The 17,868-nt window shown below is 41.0% G+C and overlaps 1 protein-coding gene across 1 annotated transcript in view; it reads left to right on the forward strand.

Annotated features, from left to right (window-relative positions):
* Positions 1-17,868, forward strand: part of MYO1E (myosin IE) — a 238,236-nt gene that overhangs the window by 194,987 nt on the left and 25,381 nt on the right. Inside the window, exon 22 of the mRNA XM_040413869.1 lies at positions 652-797. Coding sequence (XP_040269803.1) covers positions 652-797 — 146 coding nt within the window. The remainder of the gene's footprint in view (positions 1-651; positions 798-17,868) is intronic.

Here is a 17,868-nt window from a genome sequence, read left to right on the forward strand (position 1 = left end):
GAAGTTACCGCATGCACTTGACAGCAAGCTGCCCAGCAACAGCTCAGGCTGCTATACTGCCAAGTACAACCATGTTACCAGCGGCAACCACACATGAGGCAACATACCAGCAGCCCTCACCATGTGGTTGACAATAAAACCAAACCGCAGGCAACTGCATGCGGATCCTGAGTCATGACCATGGTCATGACAGCTGCTCTGACGGCTCGATCACTAGTCTTTATCTTTGAATGCCTGAGAGCTCATAGACACTCATTGTAGCTAAACTGTTATTGAAGCTATATACTTGTCACTTTGATAAGTGTTAATGAGCAGTCAGGAATTCAGGAGGACTAGAGATCAAGCTGTCAGAACAGTTCCCTGACAGAGCAATAGTCTATTGATGTAATGAAAGTAAAGGCAGTAGTGGAAAAGCTTGAACATTTTTACAAAAGGCCCCAAAAAAATATTTTTAGCCCAAAATGTGTCCATAGCCTTTTAAGTCTGCCTTCAGTAAGCTTCCCTAATGACAATTCCATAAGTGTGTTATATGTGGGGGATTTTAAACACTATAAAACAAATGTTAACTTCTCTATAAAGATATAATGTGACATAAGTCGGCCCAGAATTTGGATGTTAGGGTACTTTAACATTTGTTTTTGCTTTTACTAGGCAATCAAAAGAGACCTTATCCTCACACCAAGATCTGTGTACCTCATTGGGAGAGAGAAAGTTAAACAGGGCCCAGAAAAGGGAGTGGTAAAGGAGGTTGTTAAAAGGAAGATTGACGTGGAGCGTATTCTTTCTGTCTCTTTAAGGTCAGTATCTGTACCTAGAGCGGTAACTATAAGGTATAACCTGTGCTCTTCCTTCCTGTGGAAGAATTCTTATCTCCTACCACATTGTTTTAGTATCTTCATCAAAATAATGGTGTCAAGTAAAAAGTCTTCCTATAGTAAAGTAGAACCTTGCTGTGACTTTACTGTTTTCATAGTACAATGGTTACTTAATGGAGTTGTGAGGCAACTTTTAGCAAGTTAAGGCTACATTCACACGTCAGTATTTTTCTACATCCCGATTTTCGGTCCGTTTTTTGCGGATCCGTTGTTCCTGAAAATGTTTCCGTATGTCATCTGTTTTTTGCGGATCCGCAAAAAACGGAAACATGTATAAATTTCAATAAGCACATAAAGTTGTTTGGATTTCTTTGAAAAAAATAAAAATAAAAAATAAAAATTAAAATGTAATTTCCAGGAACGGAATCCGCATAAAACGGATGACATACGTAATGACATCCGAATGTCTTCCGTTTTTTGCGGATCCATTGACTTTGTATTGTACCAGGATCCGAATTTTGTGGAAAAGAATAGGACATGTTTTATATTTAAACGGACATGCGGAACGGAACAACGGAAACGGACAGCACACATTGTGCTGTCCGATTTTTTTCCAGGACCCATTGAAAATGAATGGGTCCAGATCTGGTCCAGATCTGTTCCGCAAAAAAACGGAACAGATCAGGAAAGAAAAAACGGACGTGTGAATGGACCCTAAATCTAATTAAACTTTTCCATATATAATTTGCTCATGGATGCTACAATAATGGCAAATTTGTATGTACATTTTATATACATACAAATGGCCTTTAAAAATGATAGTCCATAATTTGCTTAACCTCTTCACGACCGCAATCTGTATATATACGTGATAGCTGCACATACCCCGTGCAGCTATCACGTGTATAGACGTCAAGCCAGCTCTTTAATCCAAGCACTGCAAAGCGCTTGGATTAAAGCTTCTGCCCCTGTCCTGCTGCTGTCACGGACAGCATACAGTCTAGTAATGCCAGCAAGGGGCCAATCAGAGTGGCCCCTTGCCGGCAATCGATCCGATTGGTTAGTCTGTGCAGACTAACCAATCGGATCGCGGCAGTGTTAAAATGCCCGTTTCAGGCTCTGATCTGCGCTCTGCAGATCAGAGCCTGAAAGTCGATAGTGTTCCTCATGCTGACACTCTCCTGTAACCCCATAGATGCTGCGGTTGCGGCATCCATGGGGTTAACAGAGAGAGGGAGCTCCCTCTCTCCACCATCGGGGCTGCAGCGCTGTGATTGCTGTGATGGTTGCCATGGCAAAGGCGTCCAGTGCTGCCACCTACAGGCAATCTGGAAGTATTATACTTTGCAATGCAAGAGCATTGCAAAGTATACTACAACTATCAGCCCCACTGGATCTTCAAGATCCAAGAGGGAACTGATAAAAAAGTGAAAATAATAAAAGTAAAAATAAATCAATAAATAAATAAAAATGTAAATAAAAAAAGACATTGCCTTTTCCTATAAAAAAATTTTTTAAAATAATAAAATACACATATTAGGTGTCACCGCGTCCGTAACGACCGTCTCTATAAATATATCACATGATGGACCCCGTCCGATAAACACCATAAAAATAAAATTTAAAAAAACAGTGCCAAAAAAGCTATTTTTGTCACCTTACATCACAAAAAATGCAACAGCAAGCGATCAAAAAGGCTTATGACCCCCAAAATAGTACCAATCAAACCGTCACCTCGTCCCGCAAAAAATTATACCCTATTTAAGACAATCGCCCAAAAAATAAAAAAGCTATGGCTCTCAGACTATAGAGACACTAAAACATCATTTTTTGGGTTTCAGAAATGCTATTATTGTGTAAAACTTAAATAAATAAGAAAAAGTATACATATTAGGTATTGCCACGTCCGTAACGATCTTCTCTATAAAACTATCACATGACCTAACTCCTCAGATGAACGCTGTAAAAATAAATAAATGAAAACCGTTCCAAAACAGCCAATTTTTGGGTCACCTTGCCCCATAAAGTGTAATAATGAATGATCAAAAAATCCTATGTACCCAAAAATGGTACCAATAAAAACCTCAACACTTTCTGCAAAAAACGAGCCCCTGCACAGGACGATCGGCAGAAAAATAAAAAACATCTGGCGTTCAGAAAACCAATCCAGCACAATCTACCTTCCAAAAACCGTACGGCATTCCTTTCATTCGCCGCCCTGCCATGTGCCCGTACAGCAGTTTACGACCACATATGGGGTGTTTCTGTAAACCGCGGAATCAGGGTAATAAATATTGAGTTTTGTTTGGCTGTTAACCCTCATTGTGTTAAAGAAAAAAAATATATAAAATGGAAAATCTGCCAAAAAAGTGAAATTTTTTAATTTCATCTCCATTTTCCTTTAATTCTTGTGGAACACCTAAAGGGTTAACAAAGTTTGTAAAATCAGTTTTGAGTAACTTGAGGGGTTTAGTTTCTATAATGGGGTCATTTATGGGGGTTTCCACTATGTAAGCCCCACAAAGGGACTTCAGACCTGAACTGGTCCTTAAAAAGTGGGTTTTGGAAATTTTCTTAAAAATTGTAAGAATAGCTTCTAAACTTCTAAGCCTTCTAACGTCCTAAAAAAATAAAATGACATTTCCAAAATGATGCCAACATAAAGTAGACATATGGGGAATGTTAACTAATAAATATTTTATTAGGTATCACTTTCTGTTTTAGAAGCAGAGAAATTGAAATTTGGAAAATTGTGAATTTTTCAAAATTTTGGGTAAATTTGGGATTTTTTCATAAATAAAGGTGTAATATATTGACTCAAATATATGACTATCATGAAGTACAATGTGTCACGAGAAAACAATCTCAGAATGGCGTGGATAAGTAAAAGTGTTCCAAAGCTATTACCACATAAAGTTAATTTTGTTAATTTTGACCTGGACACTGGGGCATCAATGACCCTTGGTCATGAAAGGGTTAAAGGATATGGACACCTTTTGTAAAATAAAAAATTTGCACTAATTAATTTATTTTGTGGAGAAAATAATTTTTCCAATTGGTTGTATTTCTTTTTCGTTTTGGTTCTACAGCCTGCTGTGCTTTCTATGCATAGCAGGCTGCTCAGTGACTTTACAGAGAATCCATCATCTAACGGATTCTCTGTAACTCCTCTTGACTCCACACAGGAGCGCACATTGCCTCTTCTCCTCCTTTACCCCCCTTCCCTTCCCTTTCAAGATGGCAGAGCAGTGCAGACTGTCAGCTGTAACATACAGCTGACAGTCTGCTTCAAACTGCAGACATAACCCCTTACATGCTGTGGTCCTTAAGGGGGAGCAGTAATACACAGCTGACAATCTGCTTGAAACGGCCGACATCGGTGCTGGCACCCATGCCGGTCGTTTAAACCCTTCCATGCCGCGTTTCTTAGGGAGGTGGCTAACCATTGGGCAGTGTCCCGGTGGTTACCATGGCAACTGGACGCCTACACAGGCATCCGGTTTGCCATGGTATATCTGAGCCTGATCAGGCTAAGTGTAATTGAAAATACACTGCAGTATACTATACAGTGTATAGAGCCATCACACCCACTGGATCTGCAAGAACCAATTGGGTCTGGGTCAAAAAAGTGTAAAAATGTAAAAAAAAAAAAAATCTTCTTCCTATGTCCGCACATATAATTGGTTAAAAAACTAAAATAAATACTAAACATGTTTGGCATAGCCGCGTCAGTAACGACCTGATCTATATAAGGATCATGTTACTTTCCCCACATGGTGAACGCCATAAGAAAAAATTAACCTGATAGAATTTAAATTTTGCCCATCTCACTTCCCCAAAAATGGTATAAAAAGTAATCAAAAAATTCATATGTACCCAAAGTTAGCACCAATCAAACTGTGTCACCTCATTCCGCAAAAAATGAGCCCCTACCAACGACAATCGCCCAAAAATATTAAAAATATGGCTTTCATGAAATGGAATAAATCACAGAAAAAATGCACCAAACGGATATGCCACTGACTATACTGGCTAGTCATAAATGCAGATATTAAAAGCTGAGACTTTCGCCAATATATTCCTGTCAGGAAAATATCGGAGCCCTTCATGCACCACGTCACGGTCACTCAGCATGGCAAAGGGTCCTACCACTACGCTAACTATGGTGTGAACAAGGTCTGAAGGTGATGTAATCGAGCTCACAGCCAAGCTTCCACACAACCGCATAGCAGGACAACTAATGCAATGTGAACAAAGCCAGACTGTAAGCCACACCCATATCAGACCATGTGATGGATGTCACCAGGTGCAAAAGAGTGTTTGTATCTTGTTTTATATGTAGTGTATGTGCCTTCACCTGGCATTAAAAAACTCTTTTGCACCTGGTGACATCCATCACATGGTCTGATATGGGTGTGGCTTACAGTCTGGCTTTGTTCACATTGCACTAGTTGTCCTGCTAGGCGTTTGTGTGAAAGCCTGGCTGTGAGCTAGATTTCATCACCTTCAGACCTTGTTCACACCATAGTTAGAGCAGTGGTAGGACCCTTTGCCATGCTGAGTGACCGTGACGTGGTGCATGATGGGCTCCGATATTTTCCTGACAGGAATATATTGGCGAAAGTCTCAGCTTTTAATATCTGCATTTATGACTAGCCAGTATAGTTAGTGGCATATTCGTTTGGTGCATTTTTTCTGTGATTTATATGATTGTATTTACATCCGCACAATGCTCCGTTTTCTGTAGGATGCCCTTGTTGTGCATGTGGACCGCGCCGACATCCTCCACCGTATGCATTTTTTTCTGGGGATAGTCGTTTGCTGGGGTCCACATGCGTGGGGCTGCTCCCCCAATGAAAAACACGCTACAGTGTTAGGGGTTGAGCAGCTCCTCCAGTATTGCCACTATATTTCTGTGTTTTTTTCATGAAATGGAAACACAAAAACATGATTTTCTTTTTCAAAAATGCTTTTATTGTGTAAAATAAAATTTAAAAAATGCACATATTGGGCATCGCTGTGTCCGTAACAACCTGCTCTATAAAAATAGCATGTAGTCCAACCCGTCTGGTGAACTCCGTAAAAAAGTGCCAAAAAAGCCATTTTTTTATCATCTTATATCACAAAAAGTGTAATACCAAGTGATCAAAAATGGTACCAATCGAACAGTCACCTCACCCCGCAAAAAATGAGACCCTACCTAAGACAATCGTCCAAAAAACAAAAAAATTATGGCTTTCATAAAATGGAGACACAAAAAACGTGATGATTTTTTTTGTGTAAATCCAAAATAAAATGAAAATATTAGGTATTGCTGTGTCGTCACGGCCTGCTCTATAAAAATATCACATTATCTACCCTGTCAGGTGAACATTGTAAAAAAATTTAAATAAAAACTGTGCCAGAACAGCCATTTTTTTGTTACCTTGCCTCACAAAGAGTAATATATATACACACACAATGCACAAATACCTCTAGCAAAAGATTTATATACTGCAGGAGCAACCCTAATATATATAACGATGGCAGCACATCAGGCCAAATATAAATATGGCGGTGCAGGCCAATGGATCCGGCAACAAAACCAGGACAATATAAGAATAAAAAAAATGGCAGCGCACTCACACAAAATTTGTAAAAAGAAAAACACTTTAAACACAAGTTCGCTCATCCCTAGTTGCGACCACAGGGGTGAATAAAGTTTGGCATACAAGGTTCAGGTTCGGGTTATGTAAGTATTCCGTTATGGATTCCGCTACCACGGACCATAACTTAAGGGTCCATTCAAACGTCTGCATAATGGGTCCGTATCCGTTATGCAATTTTCAATAGGGCCACAAAAGTTGTGGACAGCACACCATGTGCTGTCCGCATCCGTACTGCCAGTGCACGACCCCCGCAAAAAAAAAAGAGCATGTCTTATTCTTGCAACCACAAAAGTGAATAAAGTGTTTGAGAGTGCTGTCATTTTTGTCTCTATATATATATATATATATATATATATATATATATATATATATATATATATATATATGGAAAAAGGGGGATGGCAGCACCGTCACAAAGAAACTTGGAAGAAAAAGGGTGCACAGGCCCAGATGTGGATATAAGCCAATCCAATAAATGTAAAAAATGAAAAAAGGGCAGCACTCCACTGGATTAAAATAAACTTTATTTACCCATAGGCTACAGCGACGTTTCGGCTCATACACAGGAGCCTTCCTCAAGCTTGAGGAAGGCTCCTGTGTATGAGCCGAAACGTCGCTGTAGCCTATGGGTAAATAAAGTTTATTTTATTTTAATCCAGTGGAGTGCTGCCCTTTTTTCATTTTTTTTATATATATATATATATATATATATACACAGTGGCGATTTGATTTTTTTCAGAAATAATGTAATCTACATTCATCATCATTTGAGGGATTTTTTGTAAGGAGTACACAGTGCCATTAGAACAGTGTTTTCCAAAATAAAACCGTTATTTTTCAAAAAACCTGATGATCATAATTCAAGAACAGCAATGACTGTAGCACAGAGAAAGATTCAAACAAATTTTTCTGAAGGTTACAAGAGTCACCAATCAGTAGGAAGTGTACAGGCCCTTGCTTTGAATGACTTCAGCACTTCTGCGGCCACAGGACATCATTAGTCTCTCACACTGCTCTGGTGTGATTTTGGTCCACTCTTCTTCCAGTCTCCAACAGTTCTGTGACTGTTGTGAGTTTCTTGCCCATACATTTGTCAATAGGGATTTTCCAGAGGTTTTCTATTGGGTTTAGATCAGGACTCTGGGCTGGCCATTTCATTGTTTCAATGTTTTCAGTTTCAAGGAACTGCTTTACCCGCTTTGCTGTGTGACAGGGGGCATTGTCCTGCATGAAAATTGCTGGCTGATTGACTGATGAACGCAAGGAAGGAACTCAGCCTTTCTCTCTCACTATCAGGCCTCTTCAGTCTTTCCTTTCCCCCTGACTAACACACAGAGGGTTAGTTTTATGCCTCCTTGATTAGAGCAGGCTTCACCTGCGATCACCTCAGGTGAAAGGGAATACCTGTGCTGGAAGGGTGTGGACTGGTAGATCCCACTGCCAAACCTATCCGCCAATCCAAGTAAAATCCAACCCAGAAGAAAATGTATACAAAACTGTCTCAGCAAACTATACTTTGCTGAGACCACTGCATCATAACGGGTTTTTGCTATCTCAGCCAGCTGAGGTATCTGGGTGGGTTACACATGCTACTCACACTGTCCACATTACCACAGTATATATTGTGGAGGTCAGCTCAATTGGTGACTTTAGATATAGTTCAAATAATAGTCTTTTATTTTGTCCAAAACAGATTCAACAAATACTCACTTACTTCAGCATGTAAACACACAAAAAAAACAGTCCATGTGAAGTGGTCTGACTCGCAGTCCTCTGTAGTTCCTGGTTTCCACCACCAGCTTGAGGGGGAAAAGACTTGGCAATAGCAGGCTTCTCTGCTGAAACACTCCACACAGCTGTACTCCCAGTCTATCACACTTCCAGACTAGGAACCATACCCCCACCTCTCCTGGGCTTCCTAGATTATATAAGCCAGCCAAAACCTGGTCTGGATGCGTGGGAGTAGTCATCTCACCCTGCTATTTGACTACTCCAATGAAACCCGTCCTGGATCAACTGCAGCCAGCAGCTAAACTACTACCAACAAGTGTCGGTAACCTAGGGTTACTGACAAAACTTTACCGGTTCATTTCACTGAGGCCAGGCACCTCGGTGACACGTATCTATTGTCTACTATGGCACCTTGTGCCTGCTCACATACTTCACCCCCCCTTGTACAATGCCGGGGGCTTGGGCATCTTTAGCCACCATACTGTGTACCCTTGACAGGGCATCCGCGTTCCCTTGCATCTTGCCTGGCCTGTGTTCTACTGAGACGGAGAAATCTTGAAGTGCAAGGAACCACCAGGTAACTCTGCCATTATTCCCCATCTTCTCTCGCATCCACCTTTGACCTCTAGCATCCACAAGGCATTTTTGCCCACAGGACTGCCGCATACTGGATGTTTTTCCCTTTTCACACCATTCTTTGCAAACCCTAGAAATGGTTGTGCGTGAAAATCCCAGTAACTGAGCAGATTGTGAAATACTCAGACCGGCCCGTCTGGCACCAACAACCATGCCACGCTCAAAATTGCTTAAATCGCCTTTCTTTCCTATTCTGACATTCAGTTTGGAGTGCAGGAGATTGTCTTGACCAGGACCACCCCCCCTAAATGCATTGAAGCAACTGCCATGTGATTGGTTGACTAGATAATTGCATTAATGAGAAATAGAACAGGTGTTCCTAATAATTCTTTAGGTGAGTGTAGTTCGAACAATAGTCTTTTTTTAGTTTGTCCAAAACGGATTCAACAAATATTCGCTTACTTCAGCATGTAAACACGCAAAAAACACAGTCCATGTGAAGTGTTCCGACTCACAGTCCTCTGTATTTCCTACAGAGTCACCATATTGTTGCTGAGCATAGCACAGACACCCAATCCACACAGCACAGAATGGATCAGAACTCCCAAACTCAAATGATCCAACAGCCTAAGCCTCCCATGGTATCTAGGATTACAGGCACCCGCCACAGCACCCGGCCAGGATCAGTTGCAGCCAGCAGCTAAACTACTACTGACAAAACGTTACCGGGTTATTTCACCGAGGCCAGGCACCTCGGTGACGCGTATCTATCGTCTACTATGACACCTTGTGCCTTCTCACTATATACCGTATTTTTCGCTTTATAAGACGCACTTTTTTTCCACCAAAAGAGGGGGGGAAATGACAGTGCGTCTTATAAAACGATGGTTGACTTTTTTTTACAGGGCTGACACGGATGTATCGCCGGCCGCTATGTGGCCGGCGATACATCAGTCACAGTGCGGGGAGGGAGGAGGGGCTGGAGGCAACTCACAGCGGGGCCCGGTGCAGTCACTGTAGTACACCGGGCTCCGCACACAGAAGTCTCTTTGTATGTAAAATCTTTCATTAATCCTTTATACCGCAAATCGCTCTCCTTTTGATAAACTTTACTAGCCTAATCGCCTGCATCAGTACTCACTATGAATGTAGCGTGCGGTCCGGCCGGCGTGTGACTGACGTCACGCTCCTCCCACTTCATTAATGAAGCAGGAGCAGGATGAAGTCATGCGCCGGAGGGACCGCACGCTACATTCATAGTGAGTACTGATGAGTTGCCTCCAGCCCCTCCTCCCTCCCCGCACTGTGACTGATGTATCGCCGGCCACACTGTGCAGCATAGCGGCCAGCGATATATCAGTGTCAGCTAGTTTATCAAAAGGAGAGCGATTGATTCAGGATTAAAGAAATATTTTACATACAAAGAATAAAGTACTGTAATGCTGTGAAACATAGGGCCATGAGGGGGACCAGCATAAGATGCTATATGTGTGTCACCCACACATATAGCATCTTATGCTGGCCCCCCTCATGGCCCTATGTTTCACAGCACACATCCCCATAACAGTGCATCATCCATAGATCCCCCCCATAACAGTGCATCATCCACAGATTCCCCCCCCCATAACAGTGCATCATCCACAGATTCCCCCCCCCATAACAGTGCATCATCCATAGATCCCCCCCCATAACAGTGCATCATCCATAGATCCCCCCCATAACAGTGCATCATCCATAGATCCCCCCCCATAACAGTGCATCATCCATAGATCCCCCCCCATAACAGTGTGTCATCCACAGAGCCCCATAACAGTGTCATCCCCAGACCATTAGTTCAAAATCCACCAAAAGCACACCTTTTTGGTTCAAAATATTTTTTTTCTTATTTTCCTCCTCAAAAACCTAGGTGCGTCTTATAATCAGGTGCGTCTTATAAAGCGAAAAATATGAGATATAGATGTATATGTATATATATATATATATATAATATATATATATATGTGTATGTGTGTGTGTATATATATATATATATATATATATATATATATATATATATATATATTTTTTGTGAGACAGTGACAGGTCTCACTCAGGTTAGAGGCAAGGAAGGGGTGGATAGTGCGGTCCACACCCCTGTTCCACCACAGGTGAGACAAGCTGGAGGTAATCAGCCTGGCATAAGGCACCTCCCAGAGTGTCAGAAGGGAGTGTGTGTTATCTGTGGACAGAGGCCTGGAGGCTCTGTCTGTGTGGTCTCAGCTGGGCTAGGCTGAGGGACCACGAGGCTAAGTGACAGCCTGGAATTTGGGGGATGCAGTGACGCCCGTGGTACAAGGGCCACAAGGTCAGAGTCGGGAGGACTGCTGGACCACAATCCCCCAAAGGGACTTGCATTTGCTACAGCCTGGAGGCTGCTGGACTATTGGGCTGAGAAAGCCGCATGTTATGACCGTGTGTGAACGGTCCTTTAGGTGAGTCAGGTTATTATATGTTTAGTTAGAGCCCAGCCGGGCAGGTGTTTATTTTGTATCATTTATGTTTGGTTTGCTGAGGTGCCAAATAAAGTGATATTTGGACCTGAAACTTGGTGACTGGCGACCATACTTGTGTGAATGACCCCCAGAGAAGAGCTAACCCCCCACAATATATATATATATATATATATATATATATCTATCCATAAGGAAAATCTGGCAGCAGTATCACAGGGTGCAGGCGGTGGTCCCTCGATTCAGGACGGAAGATAAGAAAAAAGGTCCGCAGCACTCTTTGAAAGATAAAATGTGCTCTTTATTCACACATATCAAATATTGACAACGTTTCTGTGAGAGAACCGAAACGTTGTAAATATTTGATATGTGTGGATAAAGAGCACATATCTTTCAAGGAGTGCTGCGGACCTTTTTTCTTTTATATATATATATGTCATTTATCAAACCGGTGTAAAGTAGAACTGGCTTAGTTGCCCCTGGCAACAAATCAGATTCCAACCTTTATTTTTCACAGCTTCATTAGAAAATAAAAGGAGGAATCTGATTGGTTGCTGTGGGCAACTAGGCCTGTCTTTCTTTTACACCACTTTTGATAAATTTCCCCCACTGTGTACTCACATGTATACATAGCATTGTGTGTCGTCACACTGTGCTAATCTGTGTGGGGAAAGTGACCGCTCACTGTGCGGACTGCACACACTACTGTATTCAGAAGAGAGTGCATGTAGTGAGAGCTGTCAGTAATGAGATCTATATCCTGCTTATAACACCATGGTTCTGACTGTAGATCGCTGCACTAACGTTATTAGCAGAAATATCTACTGTGTCTACAAATAATGGACTTTCTACAGAATGGAAAGTGAGAAATAGATCTGCTGATTACAAGCCGTCTGTATGCAAGTGGCTGATAGCTGTGCTGTGTAACAGGATGTGGGGCAGCAGGGCTTGTGCTGGTGCATGTGAAATCCACAGGAACGCCCACAGAGCCTCACAGGAGATGACCGCAGTGAGCAAAACTCATAGAAGAGCATTTCTGAGGGCATGTGAAGCAAACCTGATACCCGTAAACAAACAAGTGCAATTTTATTATGTGCTGCATTACGGTAAGACACAGGGTTATTGGTTTTTAGTGCACAAAGGTGTCCATAGCCTCTAATTCTTTATTAAGCCAGAAAACACAAAGTGGTTGTCCCAGAATGACAAGTACTCCCCTAACCGTTGGATAGGTGATAAGTGTCTGATCGGTGAGGGTCCAACTATTGGGACTCCCACAGATTACAAGGATGGGAATTGCTGAATGGGATTGCTGAAAATAGCACTTGGTGTTCTCCAACAGTCCCATAGGAATTGACTTGACCATAAGTGTGCATGTTCCATTCCATTCAGACTAGGGATATTGGGATCTCTGTTCTCGTGGTCAATGGGGCTTCAGCGGTCTTCCTATCAAATACCTATCCTGTGAATAGGTGCTCATTTGTTTTTCTGGTAAACCCTTTTAAAGGTTTTTTTTTTTTTGTTTTATGCAAACAGATCCTCTTGTCAGTGGGTTGGCCTGGTTGGAAAAAAAAGAACAGACCTTTTTTTCCTCATCTCAAGAAACCCTTTAAAGGCACTCTTTTCTGCTAGACTACAATTTATAGGTCCAAAATTCTGGCCTACATTTATACACATACTTGTTAATAAAAAGATAGCTCGAGTCCACCATGACGGGAACATTCATACAGAGTGGCTTTCCACTTTCGTTAATGAAGGGGTTTCTAAGCATCCTCCTCTGTGATGTCCCTTATATCCTAGTAGGGTATATGGTCAGGACTTGTCTTCATAAGAAAGTCCTTTTAATATGCCATACATTAATTTACGAACATATTTGTCTTTCTATGAAGCGCATTTAGAAAACTGCCTCCAGCACTCATTATAGGTGATGTGTTAATATAAAATAATTGTCTTCTCCTTCCTCAAAAGAAGCTTTTAAATGAAGCCTATCGATGGCAGTCCTGGACATATATTTGAGACACTCAAGAGCTTTGCAGATGCTGGTAGAGAGCACATCCAGTATAAACACAGAGCTGTCATCAGACTAGACTGCACCTGCTCACAGTATATCCATCTGTCTTATGGAGATGTTAACATAGTGAATGTGCATCTAGCCGTCTGTCTGTCCTGTATCAACCAATATTCCCAGTGATGAGAAGCATAATGGTTTTCTATAATAACTTAGTAGCAGAACGTTATGTCCTTTAGCACTAAAGCAGCAGAAAACTATTTGTGGTTACCATGTGAAGAGCATTGTTCTTGCACATTTACTACTGCTGAGAAATGTATAACAATGGTGTATCCTATTAAGCAGATGTTACAGATTTGAGTTCACCACGATGGGGCCCTATGAATTGTAGTAAGGCCCCTGTTTGAAACATTATAAGGATTTTATTAGGGATGCCTGCATACCATGAAGCGCTGACTGCTTGTACTTGTCAAACATTTACTGGATGTGAAATAAGTGATTTAGCAGAGACAGATCAGTGCTGCAGACTACTCATTCTGGAAGTAAACAAGAATTTTATAGTGGCAAAACAGATATTTATTGTAACAAAATGTAAATAAAATCAATCTAAGTAACAATATACAGACATTAAAAAAAAAATTATATATTGTGTGTATATATATATATATATATATATATATATATATATATATATATATATATATATATATATTATACACACATTTATTTGGATTGTGTTTGGACCCCAGGACCAAGGGGAAAACGCTGGCACCTGAACTACTTGAAGCTAGGAGTGCTGCCCTGCTTTTTTTCTGGAGATATATATATACAGTGGCGGAAATAATTATTTGACCCCTCACTGATTTTGTAAGTTTGTCCAATGACAAAGAAATGAAAAGTCTCAGAACAGTATCATTTCAATGGTAGGTTTATTGTAACAGTGGCAGATAGCACATCAAAAGGAAAATCGAAAAAATAACTTTAAATAAAAGATAGCAACTGATTTGCATTTCATTGAGTGAAATAAGTATTTGAACCCTCTAACAAAAAAAGACTTAATACTTGGTGGAAAAACCCTTGTTTGCAAGCACAGAGGTCAAACGTTTCTTGTAATTGATGACCAAGTTTGCGCACATTTTAGGAGGAATGTTGGTCCACTCCTCTTTGCAGATCATCTCTAAATCCCTAAGGTTTCGAGGCTGTCTCTGTGCAACTCTGAGCTTGAGCTCCCTCCATAGGTTTTCGATTGGATTAAGGTCCGGAGACTGACTAGGCCACTCCATGACCTTAATGTGCTTCTTCTTGAGCCACTCCTTTGTTGCCTTTGCTGTATGTTTTGGGTCATTGTCGTGCTGGAACACCCATCCACGACCCATTTTCAGTTTCCTGGCAGAGGGAAGGAGGTTGTCGCTCAGGATTTCACGATACATGGCTCCGTCCATTTTCCCGTTTATGCGAATAAGTTGTCCTGTGCCCTTAGCAGAAAAACACCCCCAAAGCAAAATGTTTCCACCCCCATGCTTGACGGTGGGGACGGTGTTTTGGGGGTCATAGGCAGCATTTTTCTTCCTCCAAACACAGCGAGTTGAGTTAATGCCAAAGAGCTCTATTTTGGTCTCATCAGACCACAGCACCTTCTCCCAGTCACTCTCTGAATCATTCAGGTGTTCATTGGCAAACTTCAGACGGGCCTGCACATGTGCCTTCCTGAGCAGGGGGACCTTGCGAGCCCTGCAGGATTTTAATCCATTGCGGTGTAATGTGTTTCCAATGGTTTTCTTGGTGACTGTGGTCCCTGCTAATTTGAGGTCATTAACTAACTCCTCCCGTGTAGTTCTAGGATGCTTTTTCACCTTTCTCAGAACCATTGACACCCCACGAGGTGAGATCTTGCGTGGAGCCCCAGAGCGAGGTCGATTGATGGTCATTTTGTGCTCCTTCCATTTTCGAACAATCGCACCAACAGTTGTCACCTTCTCTCCCAGCTTCTTGCTAATGGTTTTGTAGCCCATTCCAGCCTTGTGCAGGTCTACAATTTTGTCTCTGACATCCTTGGACAGCTCTTTGGTCTTTCCCATGTTGAAGAGTTTGGAGTCTGCTTGATTGATTGATTGATTCTGTGGACAGGTGTCTTTTATACAGGTGACTAGTTAAGACAGGTGTCCTTAATGAGGGTGACTAATTGAGTAGAAGTGTCTAACCACTCTGTGGGAGCCAGAACTCTTAATGGTTGGTAGGGGTTCAAATACTTATTTCACTCAATGAAATGCAAATCAGTTGCTATCTTTTATTTAAAGTTATTTTTTCGATTTTCCTTTTGATGTGCTATCTGCCACTGTTACAATAAACCTACCATTGAAATGATACTGTTCTGAGACTTTTCATTTCTTTGTCATTGGACAAACTTACAAAATCAGTGAGGGGTCAAATAATTATTTCCGCCACTGTATATATATTATATACACACACAGGGTGGGCCATTTATATGGATACACCTTAATAAAATGGTGTAAAGGGACACTGACAGGCCTTCTGAGCATAATTAGCTCTTTATATGCCCCCTAGGTCTTATAATAAGTTCCCAATTCATATAAGTATTATCCCTGTGCACATTATAAAACGTTAAAAATAATCTTTATAATCACCTCTCCTTTCTGCCCAAGGGGCGTTCTTTGTGGCGCATTTGTGCCCAGCCGCGTCCCAACTGCCGGGTCCTTAGACACGCCCATCTCATTAGTATTCACTTGGCGCAATGTGATCCCGGCGAGCGAGGGTGTCGGGCGCATGCGCATGATCTCCGAATGTCGGGGACTGAGAAATACCGCCCAGCAAAGTGAATACTAATGAGATGGGCGTGTCTAAGGACCCGGCAGTTGGGACGCGGCTGGGCACAAATGCGCCGCAAAGAACGCCCCTTGGGCAGAAAGGAGAGGTGATTATAAAGATTATTTTTAACGTTTTATAATGCGCACAGGGATAATACTTATATGAATTGGGAACTTATTATAAGACCTAGGGGGGCATATAAAGAGCTAACTATGCTCAGAAGGCCTGTCAGTGTCCCTTTAAGGTGTATCCATATAAATGGCCCACCCTGTGGACTGCTGGTGGCTCATAGTACTATGGCTGAGGAAGACAGGGACACAACCTGATCAATATGTACAATATAGGTGATCCAAAGAGCGGAAGCTCAATATGATCCTAATCTGTCTATTTCATCCAATAATCATGTAAATCCAATTAAAAAAGTCCTTTTTATATCCAGAAGAAAATTAATGTTCATTAATTGCGAGCAACCGTAAATGTCAATTCATCATGATTCCATTTCATTTTCTAATTGATGTCCATGATTGTATACAGTAAATATTAACTTGATCCCGATGCAATTTGATTTATGAATCAATACTTATCTTTGGATAACCTATATTGATCAGGTTCTGTTCCCTGTCTTCCTCAGCCATAGTACTATGAGCCACCAGCAGTCCGCTGCCCATTACTGAGGTAGACAGGAGAACACATTACTGATTTCTGTGTATTTTTTTTATCACTCATTTTTATTTTGTATATATTTATATTTTAATGTCTGCATATTGTTATTTATATTGATTTTATTTACATTTTGTTACAATAAATATCTGTTTTCGGTACAGTTCCTGGTGATTGAGTGCCTGTTAGCATTATTGTAATATCATTCTGGAAGTAGGATGATTATCTACAAAACCTCCCTTTTCTCTAAAAGCTACCCCAAAAGAATATAAATTTTTTTTGTTTTTTGTTAAATACCAAGTGTTTCTATAATACAAAACCTTTCTTTATATTTCCTTGGTTGGAATGAAATTGGGCAAAAGAACAATCAGGTTTTAGATTTCTCATAGCAGTAGTAGAGTCTTTTTAAAGTGGATTTTGTAACCTCTATGAAACATCTGCAAGAGATTGTAAGCCAATCATCATGAGTAAAGACCACTCTCTGATCCAAGTAAAAGTCTGCATATAAGCAAAAGAATCTAGAAAGACTTGTATGTATTTTCTTACCCTTCTGGCTCCCACTGGGTGACATCTGTTCAGTCTTTTATGCTTTTTAACTACCTCTAATAAAAGTAGATGTTTCTAAAATATTATCTGATTGCTACTACTCGGCATGAGATATTCTAATGCCCTAAGACCACAATTATTCAACTGCGCAAGGCTCCATTCACATGACCGTATTTTTGCTCCACATCCGATCCGCATTTTCTGCAGATTCATTTCAATGGGGCCATAAAAAAATGCAGACAGCACACCGTGTGTTGTCCGTTCTGCAGCCCCTCAAAAAAAATGTCATTCTTGTTTGTTTTGCAGACAAGAATAGGCATTGTTCCAATGGTTGCGCAAAACAAACATCCGTATTTTTTGCAGATCCGCGTTTAGGGAACGCAAAATACATACGGCCATGTGAATGCACTATTAACCTAAAAGCTCTTTAGAAACATGATTTATACATTTGTGAATATAGAAATCTTGTAAATTGATACTGGCACAAGAAATGGAGTCCTGTCCAAAAATGCAGAGAGACTAATTCACTAGAAACTTACAAAGAGACAAACCTCTCCAAAGCAGCCCACACA

The sequence above is a fragment of the Bufo bufo genome, chromosome 1 (genome assembly GCF_905171765.1).
Source record: "Bufo bufo chromosome 1, aBufBuf1.1, whole genome shotgun sequence".
Taxonomy (NCBI): Eukaryota; Metazoa; Chordata; class Amphibia; order Anura; family Bufonidae; genus Bufo; species Bufo bufo.